This window comes from Streptopelia decaocto, assembly GCF_964273445.1.
Source record: "Streptopelia decaocto genome assembly, chromosome: 5".
Lineage (NCBI taxonomy): Eukaryota > Metazoa > Chordata > Aves > Columbiformes > Columbidae > Streptopelia > Streptopelia decaocto.
Genome location: NC_138659.1, coordinates 29,582,992 through 29,604,545, shown reverse-complemented (window position 1 = coordinate 29,604,545; position 21,554 = coordinate 29,582,992). Strand labels below are relative to the sequence as shown.

General features: G+C 37.8%; 2 protein-coding genes across 7 annotated transcripts in view; one reads left to right on the top strand and one right to left on the bottom strand.

Moving 5' to 3' along the window:
- Nucleotides 1-15,707, bottom strand: part of USP33 (ubiquitin specific peptidase 33) — a 41,032-nt gene extending 25,325 nt beyond the window's left edge. Inside the window, exons 1-7 of one of the 5 annotated variants that reach the window (XM_082053161.1) lie at nucleotides 15,494-15,707; nucleotides 14,752-15,113; nucleotides 10,146-10,283; nucleotides 9,019-9,072; nucleotides 6,906-6,968; nucleotides 4,299-4,451; nucleotides 2,153-2,252 (exon numbers count right to left, since the gene is read on the bottom strand). In XM_082053161.1, coding sequence (XP_081909287.1) covers nucleotides 2,153-2,252; nucleotides 4,299-4,451; nucleotides 6,906-6,968; nucleotides 9,019-9,072; nucleotides 10,146-10,226 — 451 coding nt within the window. In that variant the 5' untranslated portion in view covers nucleotides 10,227-10,283; nucleotides 14,752-15,113; nucleotides 15,494-15,707. Of the gene's footprint in view, nucleotides 1-2,152; nucleotides 2,253-4,298; nucleotides 4,452-6,905; nucleotides 6,969-7,777; nucleotides 7,877-9,018; nucleotides 9,073-10,145; nucleotides 10,284-14,751; nucleotides 15,114-15,493 lie in introns of those variants that run through there. The other 4 variants (XM_082053160.1, XM_082053162.1, XM_082053163.1 and 1 more) reach the window with 4 other exon arrangements.
- Nucleotides 15,708-15,879: 172 nt separating this feature from the next.
- Nucleotides 15,880-21,554, top strand: part of MIGA1 (mitoguardin 1) — a 33,723-nt gene continuing 28,048 nt past the window's right edge. The window contains exons 1-6 of one of the 2 annotated variants that reach the window (XM_082053179.1): nucleotides 15,880-16,007; nucleotides 16,849-17,019; nucleotides 19,630-19,807; nucleotides 20,382-20,518; nucleotides 20,760-20,880; nucleotides 21,355-21,491. In XM_082053179.1, the coding sequence (XP_081909305.1) occupies nucleotides 16,921-17,019; nucleotides 19,630-19,807; nucleotides 20,382-20,518; nucleotides 20,760-20,880; nucleotides 21,355-21,491 (672 nt within the window). In that variant the 5' untranslated portion in view covers nucleotides 15,880-16,007; nucleotides 16,849-16,920. Of the gene's footprint in view, nucleotides 16,008-16,848; nucleotides 17,020-19,629; nucleotides 19,808-20,381; nucleotides 20,519-20,753; nucleotides 20,881-21,354; nucleotides 21,492-21,554 lie in introns of both variants that reach the window. The other variant, XM_082053178.1, reaches the window with a different exon arrangement.

Sequence of the window (21,554 nt, the reverse complement as noted above, 5' to 3'; positions counted from 1 at the left end):
TATGTGTTCAGTTAAACTGTTGCTACGCTGCGTTTGCAACCATTAATCATATTACCAAAAGCTTCTCAAGGAAGATTTCATTCTTCTGTCTCAAGTTCATGCCAATAGTCAGATTACACTAAATATTCAAAACCTACTCAGCATGTGATTATCCCAGAATGAGAATTATACTTACCTACAATCGGTCTTTGTCTATGTCAGTTATATACCCTTTTATACACAGACACAGTTTCAACTTCCCCACTGAATTAATTTTGAAGCCTAGATTGTTTACTTTCTTTACTGATATCCATATATCATTTTTCCACACACATAAAGTTACAATTAACCTATATTCTTTCAGTGATCATGGAGTCATGAAAAACGTTCTCTAAATATTTAAGGAAAGGCTACTTAAACAAGTCATAATTATCATATGATCTCAATTGAAGAAATCTGAAACACTTGCTCTTCATAGCTATTAAACTGTTAAATTAATGAAGTAATTAATTTAAAAATAAAATTGCTTTTGTGTGAGAAAACAGTAACTTTTATAAGCAAAGAATCAATAAGACTGGAAAACAAAATATTCAGCAATCAACACCATTGGCCCTATGCAATCCTTGAAATATAGGAACTACTCCTAGCATTTTAGTCTGATGCAGAACAATAAAACTTACTAAGAAAATCCTTTCACACCTAAACCCAAGTTTGGTTACCCTAGTTGAATTTTATAATGCACAGAGCTTCATTTGAAAGCTTTAAGAGGTTTTTAAACTATCTGTATGAATGGAAATATAGTCCTGCTTCCCACACCTGAACCTGCATTCTACCTTTCCAATTTCTGCAACAAAAATGATGGTCATTCTTACTGAAACAGGAAAGCAAGAACAGCCATAGGATTTTTTTTAACAGCAGAAGATACATCAGGAAGATACTCTTACTGCAGTTTTCCAACCTCCAGTTGCAAGGAAAGTTTTCTAATAGACTTTTCTTGCAAAGATATATTCTAGTGTTTGCTTCATCAAAAGCATTTTAAAAGAAATTTTAAGAATGAAGATTGAGCTAAAGAAGTTTTTTCCTTTAAATTTGAGCAATGCGTTAACACAGTCACATCAATATTAACGGGGACTTTAATGCAATTCGACTTATATATGAGGTCTATATAAGCTACATTCCCAAAAAACATTAAGAGGACAAGGCACATAAATACACATATTGTTAGGAGAAACTAACCGGGAATAAAACGCATGCTTTAGTGATTTAAGGGCAGATGGCAAATTAGTAGGGTGGTGACATATCCAGAAAGACCGTGCCAGACAACAGAAGGGGCAAAGCAGGTTTTTTGGCCAATGCCAGCAGACTTAGGAGAGGCGAAGCTGGCAGTAGATGAGTAAAGGGAAATGAGATCCATGAATTAGAATAACTAACTCTTTCATCATCACTGATGGAAAACAAACTGCCTTGACATATGCACTGGCATCTCAAAAACAATACCTTAATCTGCTGGTCAGATTTTTCTGACACAATAGTAGTTATCATAGAAAAATTTTCTTTACTAACAAGTACATATATACTTTTTAAAAGGATCAATACCAATTTGAGACTTTAAAGAAATAATGACTATGTTCTCTTATGAAATGAGAAATCAAGGCTTCACTGTTTAGGGTTTCATCCACTCTCATTTTCATCTTCACAATTGTTTAACATTAGGGTGGTGTAACCTTTTTATCAGAAAGCTTGGCAGCCCATCAAATCCATTACCAAAAAGGAGAAAACAAAACCCCCCAAACCCATATGGGATACTACAGGTTCAGAAAAGGGTCATGCAAAAACGCAGGAAAGCATTCAAATCAGGAACCTTTTAGGACAGGCGAAAACATTACATTTTATAATAAAAAACTACTTGACCAGAGTGGCTAGAACACCAGCTACACTAAACATCACTCCAACATGCTTTCTTATTTTTGTTGGTGCTTCCATGGGTGCACTACATTGACCACCGCAGCTTCTGCTCTGAAGGTAAGCAAAGATCACTGCAACGAAGGTGAAACTAAAAATAAATGTCTTAGTTGGAGCAGAATAGTAAACAGTTCCACTTGGAAGAGAACCAGACTTGGAGACATCCACATGTGATAAAGGGCAACAAAGCACTGGGATTTACTTTTATTACCTCTAGTCTTTAACTCATCTTCTTCCACTTCTATATCTAAGTCGTCAAAGACAGCTGCTAATGGAATCTTCAGTGTGGGATTACTAGGTATTTTAAAATCCTTATAAGGAGAAAAAGAAAAAAGTATATTTACTCGTATTTATTCATATAATTTCACCAACAAATCTAGGAACTGAAAATTATATTAATTCATTTTGAAATCACGCAGCACAAAGTGAGAACACTACAATTTCACAGCTACCCTGAAAAAGTTTAACTAAGAAAAACCCCACGTTTTTGTTTTCAGATTAGCAGTGATAGCATTGCATGATTTTATAACAACAGCTGAACAATCAAAACGAAGCAAGTTACAGTATTTCTTTCCCTTGGATAACAAACGGTAAACCAGCACTGAAAAGCTAACATAGTTGTCATGCCATAAAAGTTAGAGTATATGTTTTTGATATGCCACCAGATGGCTCACTACATTTAATGAAGACAAACTGCTGGAAGCAAAATGTACAAATCCAAAAGCAGAGTATTGGGCGGGCAGACATTTATTGCATGACAAGCTCTTTTTGTAAGCATATAAATAAAAACTCTCAACAAGATGTTTGACAGACTTTGTAAGTTGTACTGTTTTTTCTGTATATCGTTGCCATTTCCTTGGAAGATTAAAAAAGGTTAAGTATAGTAGTAGTTTAGAAGTCTGAACCCAGCTTGATATCAAGTCACCAGAATTTCTGGACAGCAAAAATTTAAGAAAAATATTCAATGGTATTATTCCAAGTAACCGAGTTACCTGCCATTTTTATACAGCAAATATGCAATAAAGAAATAAGACCTTTTTTCAGATACATGCATTATGCTAAAAAATTATACTTAAGAAATTGCAAAATAACCTTTTCCCCAGACAACATTTATCTAGAAAGGATATTATCAGAGTAAATAGCACCGATGCCAGTGAAGACTAATGTAACTGGGAGAAGATAACAGAACAAACCAAACCTAAACAAATGTTGAAACTGCAGAACAAGACAAGCAAATAGCATAACTCAAAATTCTCCATATGTCTCCTTTGCTCTTTTTTTTTTCCTCTAACTTGTCTACAATACTAGCTAATACTTTATCCATTATTTCACTCTTCAGCTACTGTGTTAATTGTTAATAAATGTGGAGTTAGGAACAGCTAAGAACTTTTTTTTAAAAGTCTTGTCTTTGATGCCATGATCATATAAAACACTACAATCTTCAGGCTGTGTTTTGCTTGACTAACAGCAACTTCCCAGACATTGGCCATATTTTTCTCCTTGGCATATTTATACTCCAAACTGCCATAGAACACTATTGGCACTCTCCCAATTTCTCATTTGATACATATTTTTCCACATAAATCTAACACAATGTATTTGTCATTCTACACCAAAAGTATACACATATATAGAATATACACAGGTTCCTACTGCCTTCTTAGTAAATTCTTGCGTAGTAGTTAAATTCTTAACAATTCAGGACTGTTTGTGTGTATGCCATATCACTGGAAAAATTTTCCCCTACAAACACGTATACACACGAATCAAGACTTTTTCAGTCATTTATCAAAACTGAAAATTAGACATGTTTAAACCTCAGAAACCAAGTTATAGGAATCCTTTTAAGAGTCTTATATTACCAGCTGAATGAGGTTAACAATTAGTATATATTTCTCCAAAAGTACTGTGCTTGTATGAATGAATTTGTATCTCAGGCAAGTATCCATAAACCCATCCTAGGACATTCTGCTGCTCCCTGTATGTTAGCCAGCAATTACTGTAATGAGTTTTGTAAATTAACGTTTTCAAGAGCTGGCAGAAGGGGAAGCACAGATGAATTACTCCAATCTTGTAACCTTAAATTTAACCCTGTACTTTTGCTATACCTTACAGTTTATTGTAGATTACAAACAACTGGACAGCCAGATGAAAAAAGTGTTCTTAGGAAGCATGCAGTACACAGACAGAACATAAAAGCTGGGCACCATCTTTTTAAAGAATTTTTTTTAATAAAAATAGAGAGAAATTAAGGTTCAGCCACAAGAAAGGAAGAAATGTCAGTATCTCACTCAAAAGAAGCCACAATGGTTACTGCAAAGCTACAGCTGCCTTTTTTTCACTAGGTTAAAAAATACCTGCACGCTATTTTCTTGTGCGTGGTGAGACAGTCTTGCGTTTGGTAGTGGAGAATGAGATCTTAATTTTCTATCCAGGAATACTTCCTTACTACAGGCATAACACCAAACCCGGAGTGTAGTAAGGTTGACAGTTAGACAGTGTTTTGTCTCCTAAAATAGAACAAAACCCAAAATTATGACTCAGAAATTTGGCATCATTAAATACTGCTACATGCAACCTAGAACAGAAGTATTAAAATTCTGGATCTTTCAACAATGAAACAAATACGTATGTTAGAATATTTTTTTTTTTAAAAAAAGAAGCAGTTCAATTACTGAAATTTTAGCACAAACTATCCAGTGCTTGTTTTTAGTACAAGTCACTCAAATTAGCAACAAGGTACAATCAGAATCTAAGCCACTGTCATATCTGACGTGCCTTTGTGTAATTACAAAACAAGAAGAAAGCCTGTTGTCAGAGGTGTTACAATTCACAACAAACTAATTTTCCAGGCATGTCTGCTATTGCTCATAATGGCAAGCTGTCTCCTGTACAGTAAGGGCAGTGTTTATTTCTAGTGATCTGCTGTAGGAAATTCAAGTTATTTAACAATCAACCAGAAGAGTAAGATAAGATTTTTAGTTCAGTTACAGTAAGAGGTGCTCATATCAAAACAAACAAGTTCTCTTGTTGACAGCTTTATCCTGTGAAGCAATATAAAAATCTGACAGATGTGGAACAGTTTTACTGTTCTAATCTTCATCTTTCTTTTTTTCACCTCTTTGCTTACTGTAGGATTGCATACAGTTACTATCTCCTCCAAATATATCCACCAATCCTTCCTGTATTTCTTCCTTATACACAAGCACCAGCCATGTTTATAGACAATGAGGGATCTGCTAGAAATTAGGAAAATACTGCAATTGCTGCAGGATGCCCAAGTTCTTCCTCCCCTCATTTAATAAGGCCTTGTAAAAGAACAATGTTTTTAATATAAAATGTGGGCTCTGATTTCATTAAGTAGCCCTCACCATCAAAAAACATCACAAACATCAGACAATTTAAATCATAAGAATATGTTTGATTCTGTAGCTTAAGCTGAATAAATAATTACAAGTCTTCAGAGCAACAGCTTATTACTTTTCTTGAAGAAGACACAATGACCGTGATTATTTGTGGTACAGGGAGCCTTGCTGGTGGAAAGTGGAGTAAACAGAAATAAACTGATTCATGTCAACCTTGTTTCTCTCAGTGAGTTTATTGAGATTGTTACTGAACAAAAAATCCAGAAATTTTAATTCAGCAACAAGAAAAATCAAGACAAGGATGGCACTGAAAGCAAACTATCCATTCCCTTTCTCTTACCTGGAAAGTACATAACATTGCTAGAACACCATGTAAACCAGGAATTAACTACTGTAGAAAGCCAAGAGGTATAAAATTGTAGGCAAGAAATTCAGGGACCATCCATTCCCCAACTGCACAAGCACCTCATTTATTTACCTATTTATTTACCTATTTATTTACTTATTGTAAAGGCTTTAGAACTATGACTCAGCTTAAGCAGGTGACAAAAAAAAAAAGTAGTATTTATATAGATTTATATTAATGAACTATTGATTTGTATAAATACGCACTCCTCTCAAGGTTCTGCTTCAAAAAAAGTCAGGAGTGCTGGTAAAATGCATCCATGAAGTGTACTACTTGTAAAACTCTGGTGTATACTTTTTGTCCATTTAAAAATTCAGCAAGGTTTTTTTTCTTAGTGTTTTTAAGACAAAAATTGCCCAGTGTGGAACCTCAGATCTATTTTCTGACAGGCAAACTGTAAACTGGTGACAGGAATTTCATTTAATTGAAAAGTCAGCAATTTTGAAATGACAGATTAATAAAAGTACCATCCCTCTGTCCCCAGTACATTTGTTAAGAGAGAACGAAACATCTCATTTCATTCATTTTGGCAAGTGTGCACAGAACAGACAGTGAGTTTAAGACCCAAACAGATGCACTCAAGCTGTCCAGCCTTGCCAGAACTTGGCACACTGAGCACCACAGTGCACACACTTTACTGCTCCTACAAAGCTGGGCCCAAAACCAGGACACAGCAGGAAAGTATACGCTCAGCTCAGGCTACAGGTTCTTTATCAGTAGCCATTGAACATGAAGCCCAATGCAGAAGCAAAGCACCTGTTTCTGGTAATTTATATGTCCTATGTTCAGCTCTCACCTTCATTAATCCAACTTCCCTCCTCTTATCCATCAGGCAGCCACAATCCCAAAAAGTTAGTCTGAAGTAGTGAAGTATTACATATAAGCTGAAGTACTCAAGAGGTCTCGTGATCATGCATCTTAAAGTCAATGGTGATTGTTCTTTTTTTAACTTTCACAATGTTCTTTTAGGGAGCACAATAATGTTAGAATTACATTAACTATGCAGCTGCACAAAGACTAAACTCACTCTTAAATTACTAAGTCCTGCTTCTATAGATGAAGAACAACCATAACTAATCAAACTTCCAAACAGTTATGCTAAGACAGGCTACTGACTTCACCAAAATGAGTAAAAAAAGTCTTCTAATTCTACTTCACTGCTTCAAGTAACCATTACTAACAGATACACGTACCTGGGAATGGGTGGTACTGTGATCGACATAGGATTCACCACAGCCAACATACGTACATCTGTTCTGTTGAACAAAATACAAAGGAGTATACAGAATTAAAAAGTGGTGTCAAACATGTTTACAGAATAGGAATATACTGCCAGTCCCTCTAAAATTCACTCGAATTTCAAACTTGCAGAGGCCTACACAAACCAAGAGACATGCACAGTAAGTGTTAAAATAAATATCACCAAAAGCAAACAAGAATGCTGCACGATTTAACTCAACTCCTCTCGTTGGTGGACAGTGTTAGATATTTAATGTATTTGGAATATAATTTTTTGGCTATTTTGGTATATTTATTAAGGTCAACATGTTTTTTTACATTTCATGGCTTGTTAAAGATTGTTACAGAAAATATGAAGTTACCCCAGTGTCTAAAATACTGAACTGCAACGGCCTCAGAACATGACACATTTATACCAAAATACCCGTGTGCCCCTCTCTGCAGTGCCTGCTATCAGAGTATTACTTCACAATTAATTAATTCTCTCCCATTAAATAAGAGTTTCCAGCACAACATGGATAAGTACTCACTACATTCTACTTACAACATGCAAAATAATTGTTGATTTTAATTGTGCTAATTGCAAAACATATTGGGCTGAGTTGAGTGTGGAATCTTGCAGCTGCCAGTCCTCAAGCAATTTTCATTAATTCCTCATTTGCATGAGTCAAGACAATCACGTTAATGAGTACAGCATGTTATCTGTATAACTCTCTAAACACGTTAATTTATACAATCAAATAGCAGCTTAACACAGTCAATTTTCTATATTAACCAGTCATCGATGCTTGTTAAGTTACAGATAGTTAACATGCTGGCATCTCACCATGTTTTTCTACTGAAAAAGGTGAAGGCAATACGCCAATCCAAGTGGAGACACATCACAGCATGACACTAAGTGTCTTACTGCAATTAGAAAACTCTCCTATGGAAATGGTGGTATGAAAATAAGTTTTTCAGTAACAGTTTAAGAGAGAAATTAAAAAAAACATGTTCTAAGCTTCACAGCCGCTTCCCCACCCGCCAGGTTCATCCGTGAACGCCTCTTCCTACTCCCTAGAGGGCTTTTATATGTAATTAAACTTCAAGCCATCTAACAGAAAGACATTAAATACTGTTTCTTTCCCCCTTCGTTTCTATCTCTTATTGACAGAAGCAGCAAAATAATCTGATCTCTTGTTACCATAATCGACTAAAAAGGAAACTAATGAAGTAGATTTAATAAAATATACATACGCACACCTAAAGGTTGGCACGTCAGCCTATGTATCTTCCTGACAGGACTTGGACAAATGTTGTCAAGAAACACAGTCAAGGCTATAGAGCAAAATTTCAATCTCTGGAAACAGCTGTATGTCTGAATAACTCGCCGGACATTTTAGAAACTAAATTACCTACATACTGTCCTGTTGGCATCATAGATCAATCAGAAGCAACATTTTCAGAGAGTTTCAAGGTTTTTTTTAATACAATGAGAATGATGTTTTTTGTAGACAGCAAGAAGAGTAAAGCAAAAGCATATTTAAGAAAGAACCATAGCCAGGATAAGGACTGTACCAAATTCATATGAAGTTTGAAGAATGTTTATGCAAGCTTTTACAAGTTTCAAAATAAGTTTTTTCTTTGTTTTGCTTAAGAAGAAAAAAAGCCAGAGTATGTACTGTTATGCCAGCAAAAGTCAGCATTTACTCTTAGATGTTATCACTACAAGTGCTAATAGATGCTTATGAAAAGTAACTTAATTCAGGAATAATATATTATTTTTCATATCTACAGACCTGGGGAAAAGATAAATAATCTTAAGAGCTAAAAAGTATAATAACTCAAAAAACCTTAATATGCTAGCTTATTAAAAAAACCTCATTTTAAACACAGTATTCTTAAAATGTACCTAATAGAGGGAAAATAATTTTAAGAATAGGAAACTGCATAAGAGGTTTTGCTTTGAAATAATAAAGAAACTAATTTATAGAAGATCATTATAGCTGTTTCTTAAAACAACTACTACCAATTTTATCTACAGATGACTAGAAAAGCATCCTACTGTGGCCCAACAGAACAACTTACCTCTAAGCATGCCCAAAGGTTGGGTCCTCTGACTTTACAGTCCTGACAAGTGCCCTATGAAAGTCAAACACACAAGCAAAGTATTATTTCATCTATTTTTCACCAATAAACCACAACCTCAAGACAAAATGAGAAAAAAAAAATATTGTACATCCCAGTATCAGCTGAATAAATTTAAGATGAAAAACCCCAATATGTTGACAAGCAACCCAATCTTTGTTTCGCTTTGTATAATCTTAAGATCAGCAGATTTTTCTAGTACAACACTGGATCTCTGAGTTTTCAACCTTAAACCAAAAATTGTTCTTCTAAACAAAGCATAAATCATATATTATTTTGCAAATCCACAAAATCGGTCTTCCTATAAATTTAACATAAAAAGCAATTAAAGTGACAGAACTTGTAAAAACTGCATATTCCTATTTGCAGACAGTCAACACTAGCTGCAAAAGTTTAAAAAAGAATATGCAACACTAGAGAATGTTACACTCTTCAGCATCAAATTAATTGTTACACCTTTCAGTTAAAGACGTTTAGCACCATGCACAGAAAAGGTTTGGCTTTTCATCACCTTCCAGCTACTAAAATGGATTACAAGATATTTCTTTTTTCCATTTATTAATACTAGCTGGAAACCAAGAGTTCAGGTAGGGGCAGTTTCTCAAACCATGGCTCCTCTATCAAAAAGTGAACTGTTATCCAAGAAAAACTTAGGCATAAATTTCTTTGTTGCAGTTTCTACTCAAAGGCAAGTCAGTTACACTATATGACATTACCATTCCAAATGATTAACTGCTACAAAGGCAGTGTCTGACAATACAGTTCAGCTTGGTGTTATGCTTACTCTTTTAGCTAATAGTTCCATTAAAACATCACTTGCTTTAGAAAACAGTGCTGAGAAAGGTACTCTTTAAGTGTTAGGTACTGGAAAACTGTTTTTCAATTTTATCAGGTCCATAATTTTTCCCCCCTACTTCACTTAAACCTTACTATTCCAGTACAGAAGATTTTACCCATGCTTAACGCTTAAATGCATCTTAAAACTGATAATACACGACAAGATATGTAGCTAAAATAAGTGACTAGAGTTAACTGTGAGAAGAAGAAAGCAAGCTGCTACAACTCACATGGGATTTCTGTATCAATTCCTCTTTTGTTATCTCACCAACTGATTCCAGGTGTGGGCAATTGCTGCTGGGCGACGACATTCCAAAAGCTGTGTTTGCTGAGATCCTGGAGCCGGGATCTTCAAGACCAGGGAATCACTTGTCAAGAGAGGAAAGAATGAGTAAAACCTAATTCCTTACACTAGGCAGCAATATCAGGTATCTAATATCTCATATACATACTTTAAAAAGGCACGTTTTGTTAAAAGTTAAGTTAGAATAAATATGTTTATTAACAGCAAGGGCATCCAATAATCCAAATTAAACAGCTGTCTTCTAAACTGAAATCCTCTGACTTTAAGGGCATAAGCTATCAGAATCCTGAGTGGAGCTGAGCTGCTTTGGGTGAATTATTTAATTTCCTGACCTCTAGCACGCACCCTAACTACATAAAGACTACAGTTTTCAAGTCCACCCAGCACTGATGGTGTCTCTGACTGTATATTCTGGACAGGGATGTTAAGCAACATCGCTGGAATACCCTGCAGCCGTGAAGGCTGAAAGGCAGGAGCACGCGACTTACTTGTCAAAGGAGAAGGAAACTTTGTAAATAAATAAAACCAAGATAAAGACACATTCTAGATTCAGGCATATTATATATCAAAAGCAAACTGAAACTTCTAATTCAGACGTAGTACTGAACACTCAATGTGATTTTCTCCGAGTTCTCTCTGTCCATCCAAGGTCTCTGATGCAGACAGAGAAACCTATCAGAAATAAATGCTAAATATAAGAAATTTGTCATTATTATTATTTTGATGGTTGCACAGAAAGCTATGATGTTTTACAGAAGAAAAATTTAAACATGAACTCAGTAATGTTCTTTTTATGTAAATACTCCAATTGACTCACGCAGATAAGAACCATCCAAGAACTTTGCCCGTTTGCTTTGGCAGCTTTAGGTCTGTCCCTTCCGCTACATGGCCAATTACTCCTTTGAATATTAAGTAACGCAGAGCTTTGATGACGTGGGGAAAACAAACCTTGCCCAGCAGGCATCTCAGACAGGCTTCCCAGTAAACTTCCAGCTTGTTATCTTTGACTTGGCCCTTATTTCCAGTTACTTGCAATAAGATCCCTTCCAATCAAGAGGCATTTCACTTTCCTTTGATTATCAAAGGTGTTTGTTGCTTAAAATACATGTGTGTGTATGTGTATAAATAGTCCATATTATTCCCATACAAATTCCTGCACAAATAACATTATATAGAATTTGTACAGAAATACCATATAACACTTTATATAATTATATACATGCATGTATATACCTGCATATATATTTAAATATATTTATATATAAATCATTACTTCTACATAAACAGTATACAAGGTATTTCTTATATATATAATGTGTATACATACACTTAAGTATGTGTGTGTATCTTTCAGTCTTTTTTAATGTCATGTTAACAGCTGTTCAATAAAATATTTAAAGACTTCTCTCTCAAGACTGGAAATACTACTAGTAAATTAATAATTCAGGATTTTTTTTTTTAAGATGAGGTCTAAATTCTCTTCCTGGATCAATGGCATGACATTTAGAAAGCATTATTCTCCAATATAAGCTGCAGCTGGAGAAGTATTTCCTCAGTGTCTATTTGTAATCTATGTGTAGTATTGCTGAAAGACACTTCAAATATGAAAACACCAGTTTTTCAGATCAAACCTCCTCAACTTTCAATCAATTAGCAATTCTATTTTGAACTGTAAAGTTCCTTTCTAGAACAGAAAGGGAAACATGAACATACATTTCATCTTTCTCATTTTGCAAGGTCTGTTAAAACATTAAAAATGGAGAAGTGAGTTTCAAATAAAGCTCTGACAATCTTAAAGTCAGTGTGAATTAGTGCTGATTTAACACAAATGCTTTAGAAAGACTGGTATAATGAATTAGTAAAGCTTTAGACTTTTTTTTAATGGAAGAAGCTTTCTGAATGCATTATTCCAAGTAATACAAAGCAATGAATGAAGTGGAGACTTCACCTCACGCTACCAGATTTGTACTGAATAGCTACTTTTCATACCTGGAATGGTGCAAATCCAACCTGCAGTTCTAAACAAACGCAGACCCAGGAGCTGTGCCCACACCAGATGCTATTTCCCCGTGTGGCCTCCATCTCCTCATAATAATCATCAGAAAGATCAAAGCATATTGAAACTCGTGTTCCTATGGATATGGTCCCTGTTCTGATCCATATGGAGAGAATCCCTCATAGACACCTAGTTAACGTTATGGATTATTTTTACATGTTATTATATGGACAAAGCTGAATGGTCTTTCTTTCAACTTCTGTTAACAATTTTCTTACATGCCTCCTTCCATTCTGTAGCAACTGTGATAATTCACTGTACTGCCATAACCTTGGTAGCTTAATATACCTAGCTGCAGTAACACATTTTGGAAAATTGTATGTTAAAGTCTAAAACTGTAAAATGAATTTCAAAACTATGACTCATTCTTCATATTTTTAAGTCCCAGCAAGCCCAGAGTAGCCACTCCTTCTCTCACTGCCCTTCCTTCATTTCACCACATCCCACTCTAAAAGGCGGCTTATCTTCCTCTACTGATGTATCTCATTATCACATCTGCTTTTCACACGCTGCTGCCTTGCACTGACCTCACCCAAAAGTCATTTCTTTGCATTTTTAGTGATTAAAAAAAAGAAAGATAGATCGACTTTTGTAGTTTCTCTTACATTCCACTTTATACTCCTGCTCTGAATCTGGAGTAGGTCTCCACTTCATGACCCCAGTGATATGTGATAGTTTGTACTAGAAAAGTACCCAGATATTTCATGTGAACAGCTCTACTCAAGCAGATGAAAGGCCCATAAAGCCCTATATCCCATTTCCAGCACTGATCAAAAGACATCCACAAAAGAAGAAAAAAAAAATTACAAGAACATATGATTCCCTGAATCCTTTCCAGCTCTGGAATTTCCTGAAGCAAAAATTTATATATTACAAAGGCTCTATATCAGTAACTTCAGCCTTCCTCAGGTCACAGAACTCTAAAAAATTGTTATCGAGACAGGAATTCTTAGACAGCAATCATGTGACCAGTGGTAATAAGAGTTTTTCTGTCACCTTTCATGGACCTTTCAGCAGTATTCCATGGTCTCAGTGGAAGCTTAGAAAAAAAGCACAAGCCTCTGAGAACCATGGACCTACCTATACGGTATGCAAGAAGCATCTTTTTTTTCACTATGAGGTTAAGAATGAAGTAGAACTTAATTGGGAATAGAACTCAAGTTTTCACACTAACTGTTAATTATAGAATTCATGCAATAATTTTCTCATTAAATGCTTCCTATATCCTGGGGACAGAACTTTGCAGCCTCTCCCTTGTTGTCCCCAGCTCTCTCTGTTGTTTCCACTGAAAGGTTTTTTTCAGCCCACCTGTCTCAATGCACAGTACTACATCATTCAACTAATTGGATCATTTAATGTTCAAAACAAGGACTTATTAACATATTTTTGCTCAGTGCGTGCATAGCAAGTCATACTTCTAAGAAAAAAAAAAAAAGCCTGTAACACTTATCTTGAACTTTAGTCTTTTTTTGTTCATGTTCATTCTTTGTATTCACTAAGAAAATACATTTGCTCATGTGAGCAGTCAGGGAAATGTGAACCATAACTTAGAGCATCATGACCAGCAACTTATTTATTATTCAGCAGAATTCCATGGCATCACAGACTGGTGTGGTATCTGCCACAGAAGAACTATCTCACACACAGAAAAATCCCTTCAAACACTAAGAGAATTCAACTGATCTTGAAAATTACCTCAGGCTTGTGCAGGGAGCCTAATGTTTCCTAAAGAAACACAACAGGTTATAAACTATAAAAAAAAAAAAAATGTTGAATTACAGTTAATGTTTTCATCTGCCCAGTTATAGTAGTTAATGCTTCAACAGGTGTTGAAATAAACAAATATGTATCTTTATTCTGTTGTTGTCCCTACGTATGAAGCCATTTTATCAGAGGGTTCAGTTACAGAATTATGGTAAAAGATTTAAAAAATAAAATTATTATTCTGAAAACAGCAATTACCTGAAGCAGCAATTGTATTTTCACTACAGGCTTTTATTATTTTGCCTGTACAGCTCTGAGTAACAGCATGTCAAATCAGTAACTTCTAGGTTTAGGCTTCTTATTTGCACTCACAGTTATTTTACTAGTGATGCACTCAAATAATCACATTTATTGTCATTTTACGGTAACAAATTTAGAGCGACACGGGGGTGCAATTTTGTAACTGAACATTTAATTACTTAGAATATTAAAGAGATCTGGAACTTCCGTAATTATTTATCATACAGATACACTTCACACTTCAGAAAAAAAACCTACCAGCATTCATTCCCATGGGAGCTACAGCCTTAGACATATTTATTCGGATTTTTAAGATGTGCATTTTTCTACCAGTTTTCTAAAGAACTGTGTTGTTCTTTAAAAACTTTACTGATTTCTTTGACAATTATTACGGAAATAAATTACTAGAGAATAAACTCCGGTATTTTCCCAGTAAATGACAAAAGCATACTTAGTAAACTTATAAAGATACCTGGTCCTTCTCTTGAGGGTCCGGGAAATACCCACTGGAAGAAGACACATTTTTTTTAAATCACTGTCATTAGATTTTTCTGTCATGAAGTATTGTTTTGAAAGGGCATTAAAAAAAAAATGCTTGAGGGTGTATCTTCTTACAGGGTCAGGCGTTTTTCATTTTATATTGCCTTTCAAGGTATATAGACTGTCCATTCGCTTCTTTCTTCCACCACTTAAATTCTACCTCTGAAACCCATTAGCTGACCTTTCTGTTCCTAAGCGGATTTTTCTATCTCGGGCTCTGCAGGGATTTTCCACCCGGCTCGTCTCTCCAGCCCACTGCACCTCTCGTACAGGGGGATCTAAGCGTGCAGATACCTCAGGGAACGAACAGAGTGATTTAGAGGGAAATCACTGTTTTAAGGAACTGCACCGTCGCCGCCTGGCTTCAACTTCACACAGAGGTCGATTCAACGTTCTCCGGCCGTTCGCATCGGGCGGGCAGGCGGCCCAGTGCCCACCGGCCCACACGCCGCCCCGAGCGGGCAGCCCGGGCACCACCGCTCCGCAGCCCGGGGGGAGGCCGCCCCCGGCCCCCGCCCAGCCCCCCGGGAGCGCGGCGGCCATCACCGTGCCGAGCCGCCTTGGACTTTGAGACCGCCGGCAGGCACCGCCCGCCGCGCTCCCGTCTCCCCTCACAGACGCCGGACCCAATCTGCCTTCCCCGCCGCGAGCACGACTCCCCCCTCCCGCCTTACCGGGAAGATGCACCGTGCGCAGAACCTGGGGCTCAGCGGGGCCGCAGCCAGCGCCACGGCTCACACCGATGGCGGACCCCAGCCCCCGGGGACGCCGCGGTGCAGGCGGCCGCTGTGGCGGAGAACGCGCGGCCACGGCGGCTCCTCCTCACGCGGACAGACGCCCACCGGCTGCGGCAACAGCGGCCGCGGGACGCGCCCCGCACAAAGATGGCCGCGCGGAGCGTCTCCGCCGCTCACGTGAGCGCTGCCACACACAAAGATGGCGGCGCCAGGCTCTCGCCCCACCGTGCCTGCCCGCCCGCAGAAGAAGGCTGCCCTGCGTAAAGATGGCCGACGCGGACTCCGAACGGAGCGGGTCACCCTCACGTGGCAGTGGCAGAAGCCGCCTCCTGGCCAACCTCGGCCGCTTCTCCGCGGCCCGGAAGCAGATCTCTGCCGGTCTCCTAGCAGCCGCCGGTGCGGGGAGGGAGCCGCGGCTGCTGCCCGTGGCGCCTGCGCCGGTGCTCGGCAGGTAACGGAGAGCGGCCGCCGCCGCGCAGTAGGACCCGGCCCGGGCCCCGGGAGAGACGCGGCTGTGGGGATGTGGCTGAGGGGCGCGTGGAGCCGGCCCCGCGGTCTGTCATCCGCCCTGACCGTGATGCTGGGGCTGCCTTGTCCGGGGAGGGCTCCGCAGGCCGGGGGGAGGCGGCTTCTCCCCACCCGGGGCCGCTCGGGCCCCGCTCCGTGGCTGCTGGCGGGGAGACGCTGCCGCGCTGAGGGAACGCCCGGGGCGCGGCACAGCCCGCCTGGGGCCGGAGGCGTCGGCGCAGGAGCAGCCGGCGGTTCCAGGGCCCGCACCCCGAGCCGCGGGGCTGCGGTCAGGGGCTCGCCGTGTGTTCAGCCTTAGGGATGTTCCTTTTAATGGGATGTTAGGCTATAGTATTTATTCCTCATAGTGTGTCTACGAAAAATTGAAGCGCTGAACGAAATAAACTTTCTGCCTGTTCTCAAATCTTTTAACTCTTTTAGCTGGCAAATCTGCTCTTCCACCAGTAGTGATCTTAGAAACAGGGTTGTTTCCATGTCTGATTTAGAGGATGTAATGTAACAAGTGAACTGCTAGGCAGTCACAAGAGGTGACCGAGCCCTCTGTAGAGCCTGGTTGCACACGCAGGTCTCTGCACGGGGCACTTGGAAGGAACGGGGCCTGAGCTGAGCCAGCAAATTTTTGGTCTTCCCATTAAGCATCAGTCTTTACTCAGAAACATCAATCAAACAACTCCTGTACCTGTTATGTAAGAGGTTTGAGCTTGTAGAAGAAAACTGTCCAGGGCTTCTATTGCATAATGCAGTGTGTATCCTTCGTTTGACAGAGTATTCCAGAGACCATCTGTGGCCGTTTTCAAGTTAGTTCCACTTAATGAGGTTATGGGAGAGAAGGAGCCATGTCAGAAGAAGCTGTTACTGAGGCACGATTTTCCCTGAAGACAGTAGCTTTACGAGTATTTCATCTTCCCCTTTCTTGGTATTATTCTCTTAACCAGGTAACATTTACATTATAGTGTCACTTTTGATAGACATCTACACGTTCAATTGCAATGTTGTACTCACTCTTCTAAGCTTAATATGAATTAAATTTGTGCAGAATGTCTTGATTTTTAGTTTATTTAGAACATTGAACTGAGTATTTTTGTCTTCTGCTAATAAATGCTTAGTGCGTGGTGATGTATCTCACTGAAGAGATTGCTTTATCTGCATTGTCTATATGTCTTCATTTTGTAACAGCATTTTCAGCAAATCAAATATCAAAATCCTCAAGTTGTCTTTTTAATTTTTGTAGATTTTTTTCAGGTATTTAAAAACTAAACATAACTGTCATTACGTTTTGAAGAATAATGTTGAGTGTGGTCTGAAATACTTTTGAGGTTGCCAGTACTACTCACCAATTAATCTGAATGGTAATTTATCGTTGTAAATCAAAAATCCTTGTTCTAGTTTTCAAGTCACTTATGTTTGATTAAATAAGTGACAAATGACTAAAACAAGGCAGTGATTCTTTAAAAGCAGGCTGCTTTTTTAAACTTGTTCTCTTCTTTTTGCCGGTTTTGTTTGTTTTACTTATGGAAAGATCTTCAAGTAAAATCTTAAGGCTCTGTTAGTCACAGTATTTCCTTTTACAGATGATATTGTAGGCTGGTTTTCACTAGTAACATGGATAGTGGTCACTCAAATCTGGGCAAAGAGTACATTATGATTTTAGGTTTTGGGTTGACAAAAGCTGGAAGTGTTGTGAAGCTGATATTCCTTGTCTACATGGAATCATGAGATTGTCCCTAGAACACCTTCATGTCAAAGACAGGGAGGAGGAGCTGTAGTTTTTTTGTAGAGATTCAGAGGAGAGAGGTGTTAGTTGTCTATAACTACATATGTGATAAATGATAGAGTAAAATAAGTTAGAATTAATTGAGAAAATATTAAGGCTTAGTCATATCCTACAGAGAATAAGCTTCTTGAAGAGTGAACTGTGTTCTGGTGCCATAATACACAGGAAAACACTTGGCTGTGTACAAAATATGCTTCAGTAGATTTTTTTTTTCCGTTCTGTGTATGTTGGATCATTGACAAGGGTAACTAAAATTAAAAAAAATGTTTATAATTAGGAATGCCAATAATATATTTAAAAATAGACATTAGCAATTCCTAATCAAGTTCTACTTTTAAAACCCATGTCTTTAATATGACTGTGTTTTGTTTTTATTGAATTAGATGCTTGTAAGCAAAAGCATAATTTTTCATATTTCATTTTTCACATTACATGTAAATGCTTTTCAAGGTTTTACTGCATATAAAAGCAGACTGTGATACTCTCAATCGTAGCTTCATCTGATTATTTTCACATTTTTCTGTATTTAGAATACTTTAAAATTCTCACTGCAAGATAATTGATTTCATATCCTGTTTAAATACCATGTGCAAATTCTTTGTGTGCAACAATTAAGTCCCCCTCCTTAGACGTTTTAACTGTTAATTGTTTGTAGGCACAAACAAATGGAAAATTTACTTGTGAAAATTTACTTATGAAACTTTAGTTTAACATTTAATTCTGTGAGCCTCAAGGTTTTAATCTCAGTTATTTGGTTACTAACTCTTTTCTGTGAAATACATCATTTTTTGTAAGCATGCGTTTGTGTTGTGTTGCAGGGATTTCCTTTTCCTCGCAGAGCACAGTGCCAGGTTTTTGGCATCTGTCAAGATACAGCACCACTAGGGACAGGCTTCTCAGGTCAAAGGCGTTTGACTTGTTGATTACAAACTCGGTGCAGAGCAAAACTCCTAAAGCTGCTTTAAATTCACCAGCTCTGATAGTATTGAGCAAGTGGGGACTGGCAGCGTCCAACGGTGCTCTGGGTGCCCAACTCGCTCTTGTAAGAGGGAACATGTTACAGAAATGCCACCTTAGCCCCAAGGACTGCAGATCTCATTTTCTCCCAGCAGTCTGTTTCTGAAGCAGCATGAATTTCCAAAAGATTTTGTGTATGTGGACGCTAGTTTCCAGTTAAATGGCTCTTTGTCTGTCTTGTCACTTAACATTTTATAAACTTCATTAATGGCTTTTAATTCCAGTTGCTTGAATGTCTGGCTCTTTTTTGCTAATTTAAACATCTGTAGACTATGACTGATCTAGATCTAAAATAAAATGTAACAATTAGAAAAAAGGTTTATTTAGAGAAGTATGTCCAAATACATGTTCTTCCCATAATGAAGCACAATGCAAATATTAGCTTTTGGATATTCTGCTTCTTCACAGTGCAAGGAAATAGTCTAGTTGTGAAGGGTGAGTTTCTTCTCAGTGTTTTTTGCTGTTAGAGAATTAATTGAAGCCTCGCATTGTTCTGTGTTAGAAAGAAATATATATTTGTATATTTGTATATTTGTAAACTCCCTCACCTACTCACCATGATGAACTTTGAGAAGCCTTTAGTCTGTGTCCTTACTCGGAGTTTGTTTCTCAGGCCACGTGAGAGCAGCATCTCTTATCTCCCTCAAACAAGCCATAGACTGGGTTGAATGCACCAAAAGGAGGGTAGAAGGAAAGGTGGGAGTTAAGGAGCGTATACTTCTAAAGAAGTCACATTCTTTTCTTTTCTTTTCAGATAAAGCTTTCCCCTGGGTTAAGGAAGCTCTTCACGGTAACAGCAGTGAGCGCAATATCTGTTATTTTTCTGGCCCATCACTTTAAAAGAAGACGTGGAAAGAAAAACAAGAAGGTGCCACCATGGGAACCAAGTCATCTAGTATTAGAGTGCACCAAAGCAGCTGCGTCAGAAAAAGGTACATGATGGAACCCCCCAGGTTTTTTTATGTTCCTGGAGGGGAAGGAAAGGGGTGTGAGGGGATGGGTGTGCATGACAGTGTGTAGTAGTAAAACTATTTTCCTTTAGTGCTGAATAGGTTTGAATTGTTAAAGTAGAAATTATGTAAATCGGGAACAAAATTACATTGTCTTATAAATAAACTGGTCTTGTTCTCGGCATCTGTCAAGATACAGCACCACTAGGGACAGGGTTCTCAAGGCAAAGGCATTTGACTTTAATAATGAATTTGTGATAAAACTTTTTTTTTATCAATAGTATATTAACAATGGCGTTTGCCGTTCTTGTGGACGTATTTCAATACTGAAAAAAGCAGATTTAATTTTTATAGATGGGAAAATATTATGCTCAAATGCACGGTTATAGGTATTCTGTTCTAATTTTTAGTTTCTCATGTAGAACTGTAAACAAAAGAATAGTTGTTTGTTTCTAAACTGGATTTTATTGAAGAGAGTAAATGTAATTCTTAATAGATCTTACTAATGGAAGATAGAATGAGTTTGCAGCAGCTTTAAAATCAGTGTATCTCTTAGGTTCCAGCTGTTCCAGTAGTCGGCAAAACTTGACTCTTTCTCTGAGCTCTGCCAAGGACAAAGGTTCTCAGTCTTGTATCTATACAAATGGAGGACTTTTCAGTAAATACTCTGGTTCAGTTCAAAGCCTGGCCTCGGTAAGTAAAAGTGTTTTAAGGCTCTTGAATGTCAGTTCACCTAATGGTTTCACTGAGCTGGAACAACTTTTCTGAACCAGCTGCACAGAAGGCTAGAGATGCTGAGGAGGCCATTGTACTTACTGCATAGTAAAAACAGTTTCCAGGAAGATAGTTTGTCTGTAATGTACTCTGGCAGGAATGTAGCTTTAAGGATACTTTGTATAACAACATGTCAAAATTTATTTTTTGTAAGGTTCAGAGTGCCACCTCTTGTCACAGTTGTGCTTGTGCCAATTCTAATTCCTGGGACAAAGCAGATGAAGATGATATTAAGCTGGTCAATATTCCAGTGACCACACCTGAAAATTTATATTTGATGGGTAAGTTACAATAAGAATATTCAGCATCTGTCAACAGTGAATGTAAATACTTTATTGTTTTTATGGCAAAGTGGCACACAGTATTATTGTGGTGTTCTTTCAGAGTCTCCTGTTGGTCTGTGTCTAAGAGCATTTCTGTAAAATAATGAAATCTTACTTGATCTAGAATTAGTTTTTCAAAGTATATTTTTTCTCATTCCTGTAATTGTAGTAATAATCCATTAAATTATTTTTTTAAAGTAAATAGGAAAAAAATGCATTGAACATTGTTGCTTTAATCATATTGTGAACTTCTTTATCTTGTTAAAAAGGTAGATATATATTTTTTGAGACTGGGAATTGCTGCTCTTTTAAAAACTTGCATCTCTACTGTAATTTTGCTTGTTAGCTACGTAGTTTCCTGTGACTCTAAAATGTGAATACATATGGAAGCTGTGTGTTTGACGGCATGGAGGTATTCCCAATCTCCCCTAGGTATGGAGCTTTTTGAAGAAGCCCTGCGGCGATGGGAACAGGCACTAACTTTCCGTAACAGGCAAGCTGAAGATGAAACGGGTTGTGGTTCCATTAAACTGGGAGCAGGAGACGCAATTGCAGAAGAAAGTGTAGAAGTGAGTGTATTCAATTTCTAATCTACTGCTGCTGCCCTGACAATTTGTTGCATCTTGTTACCA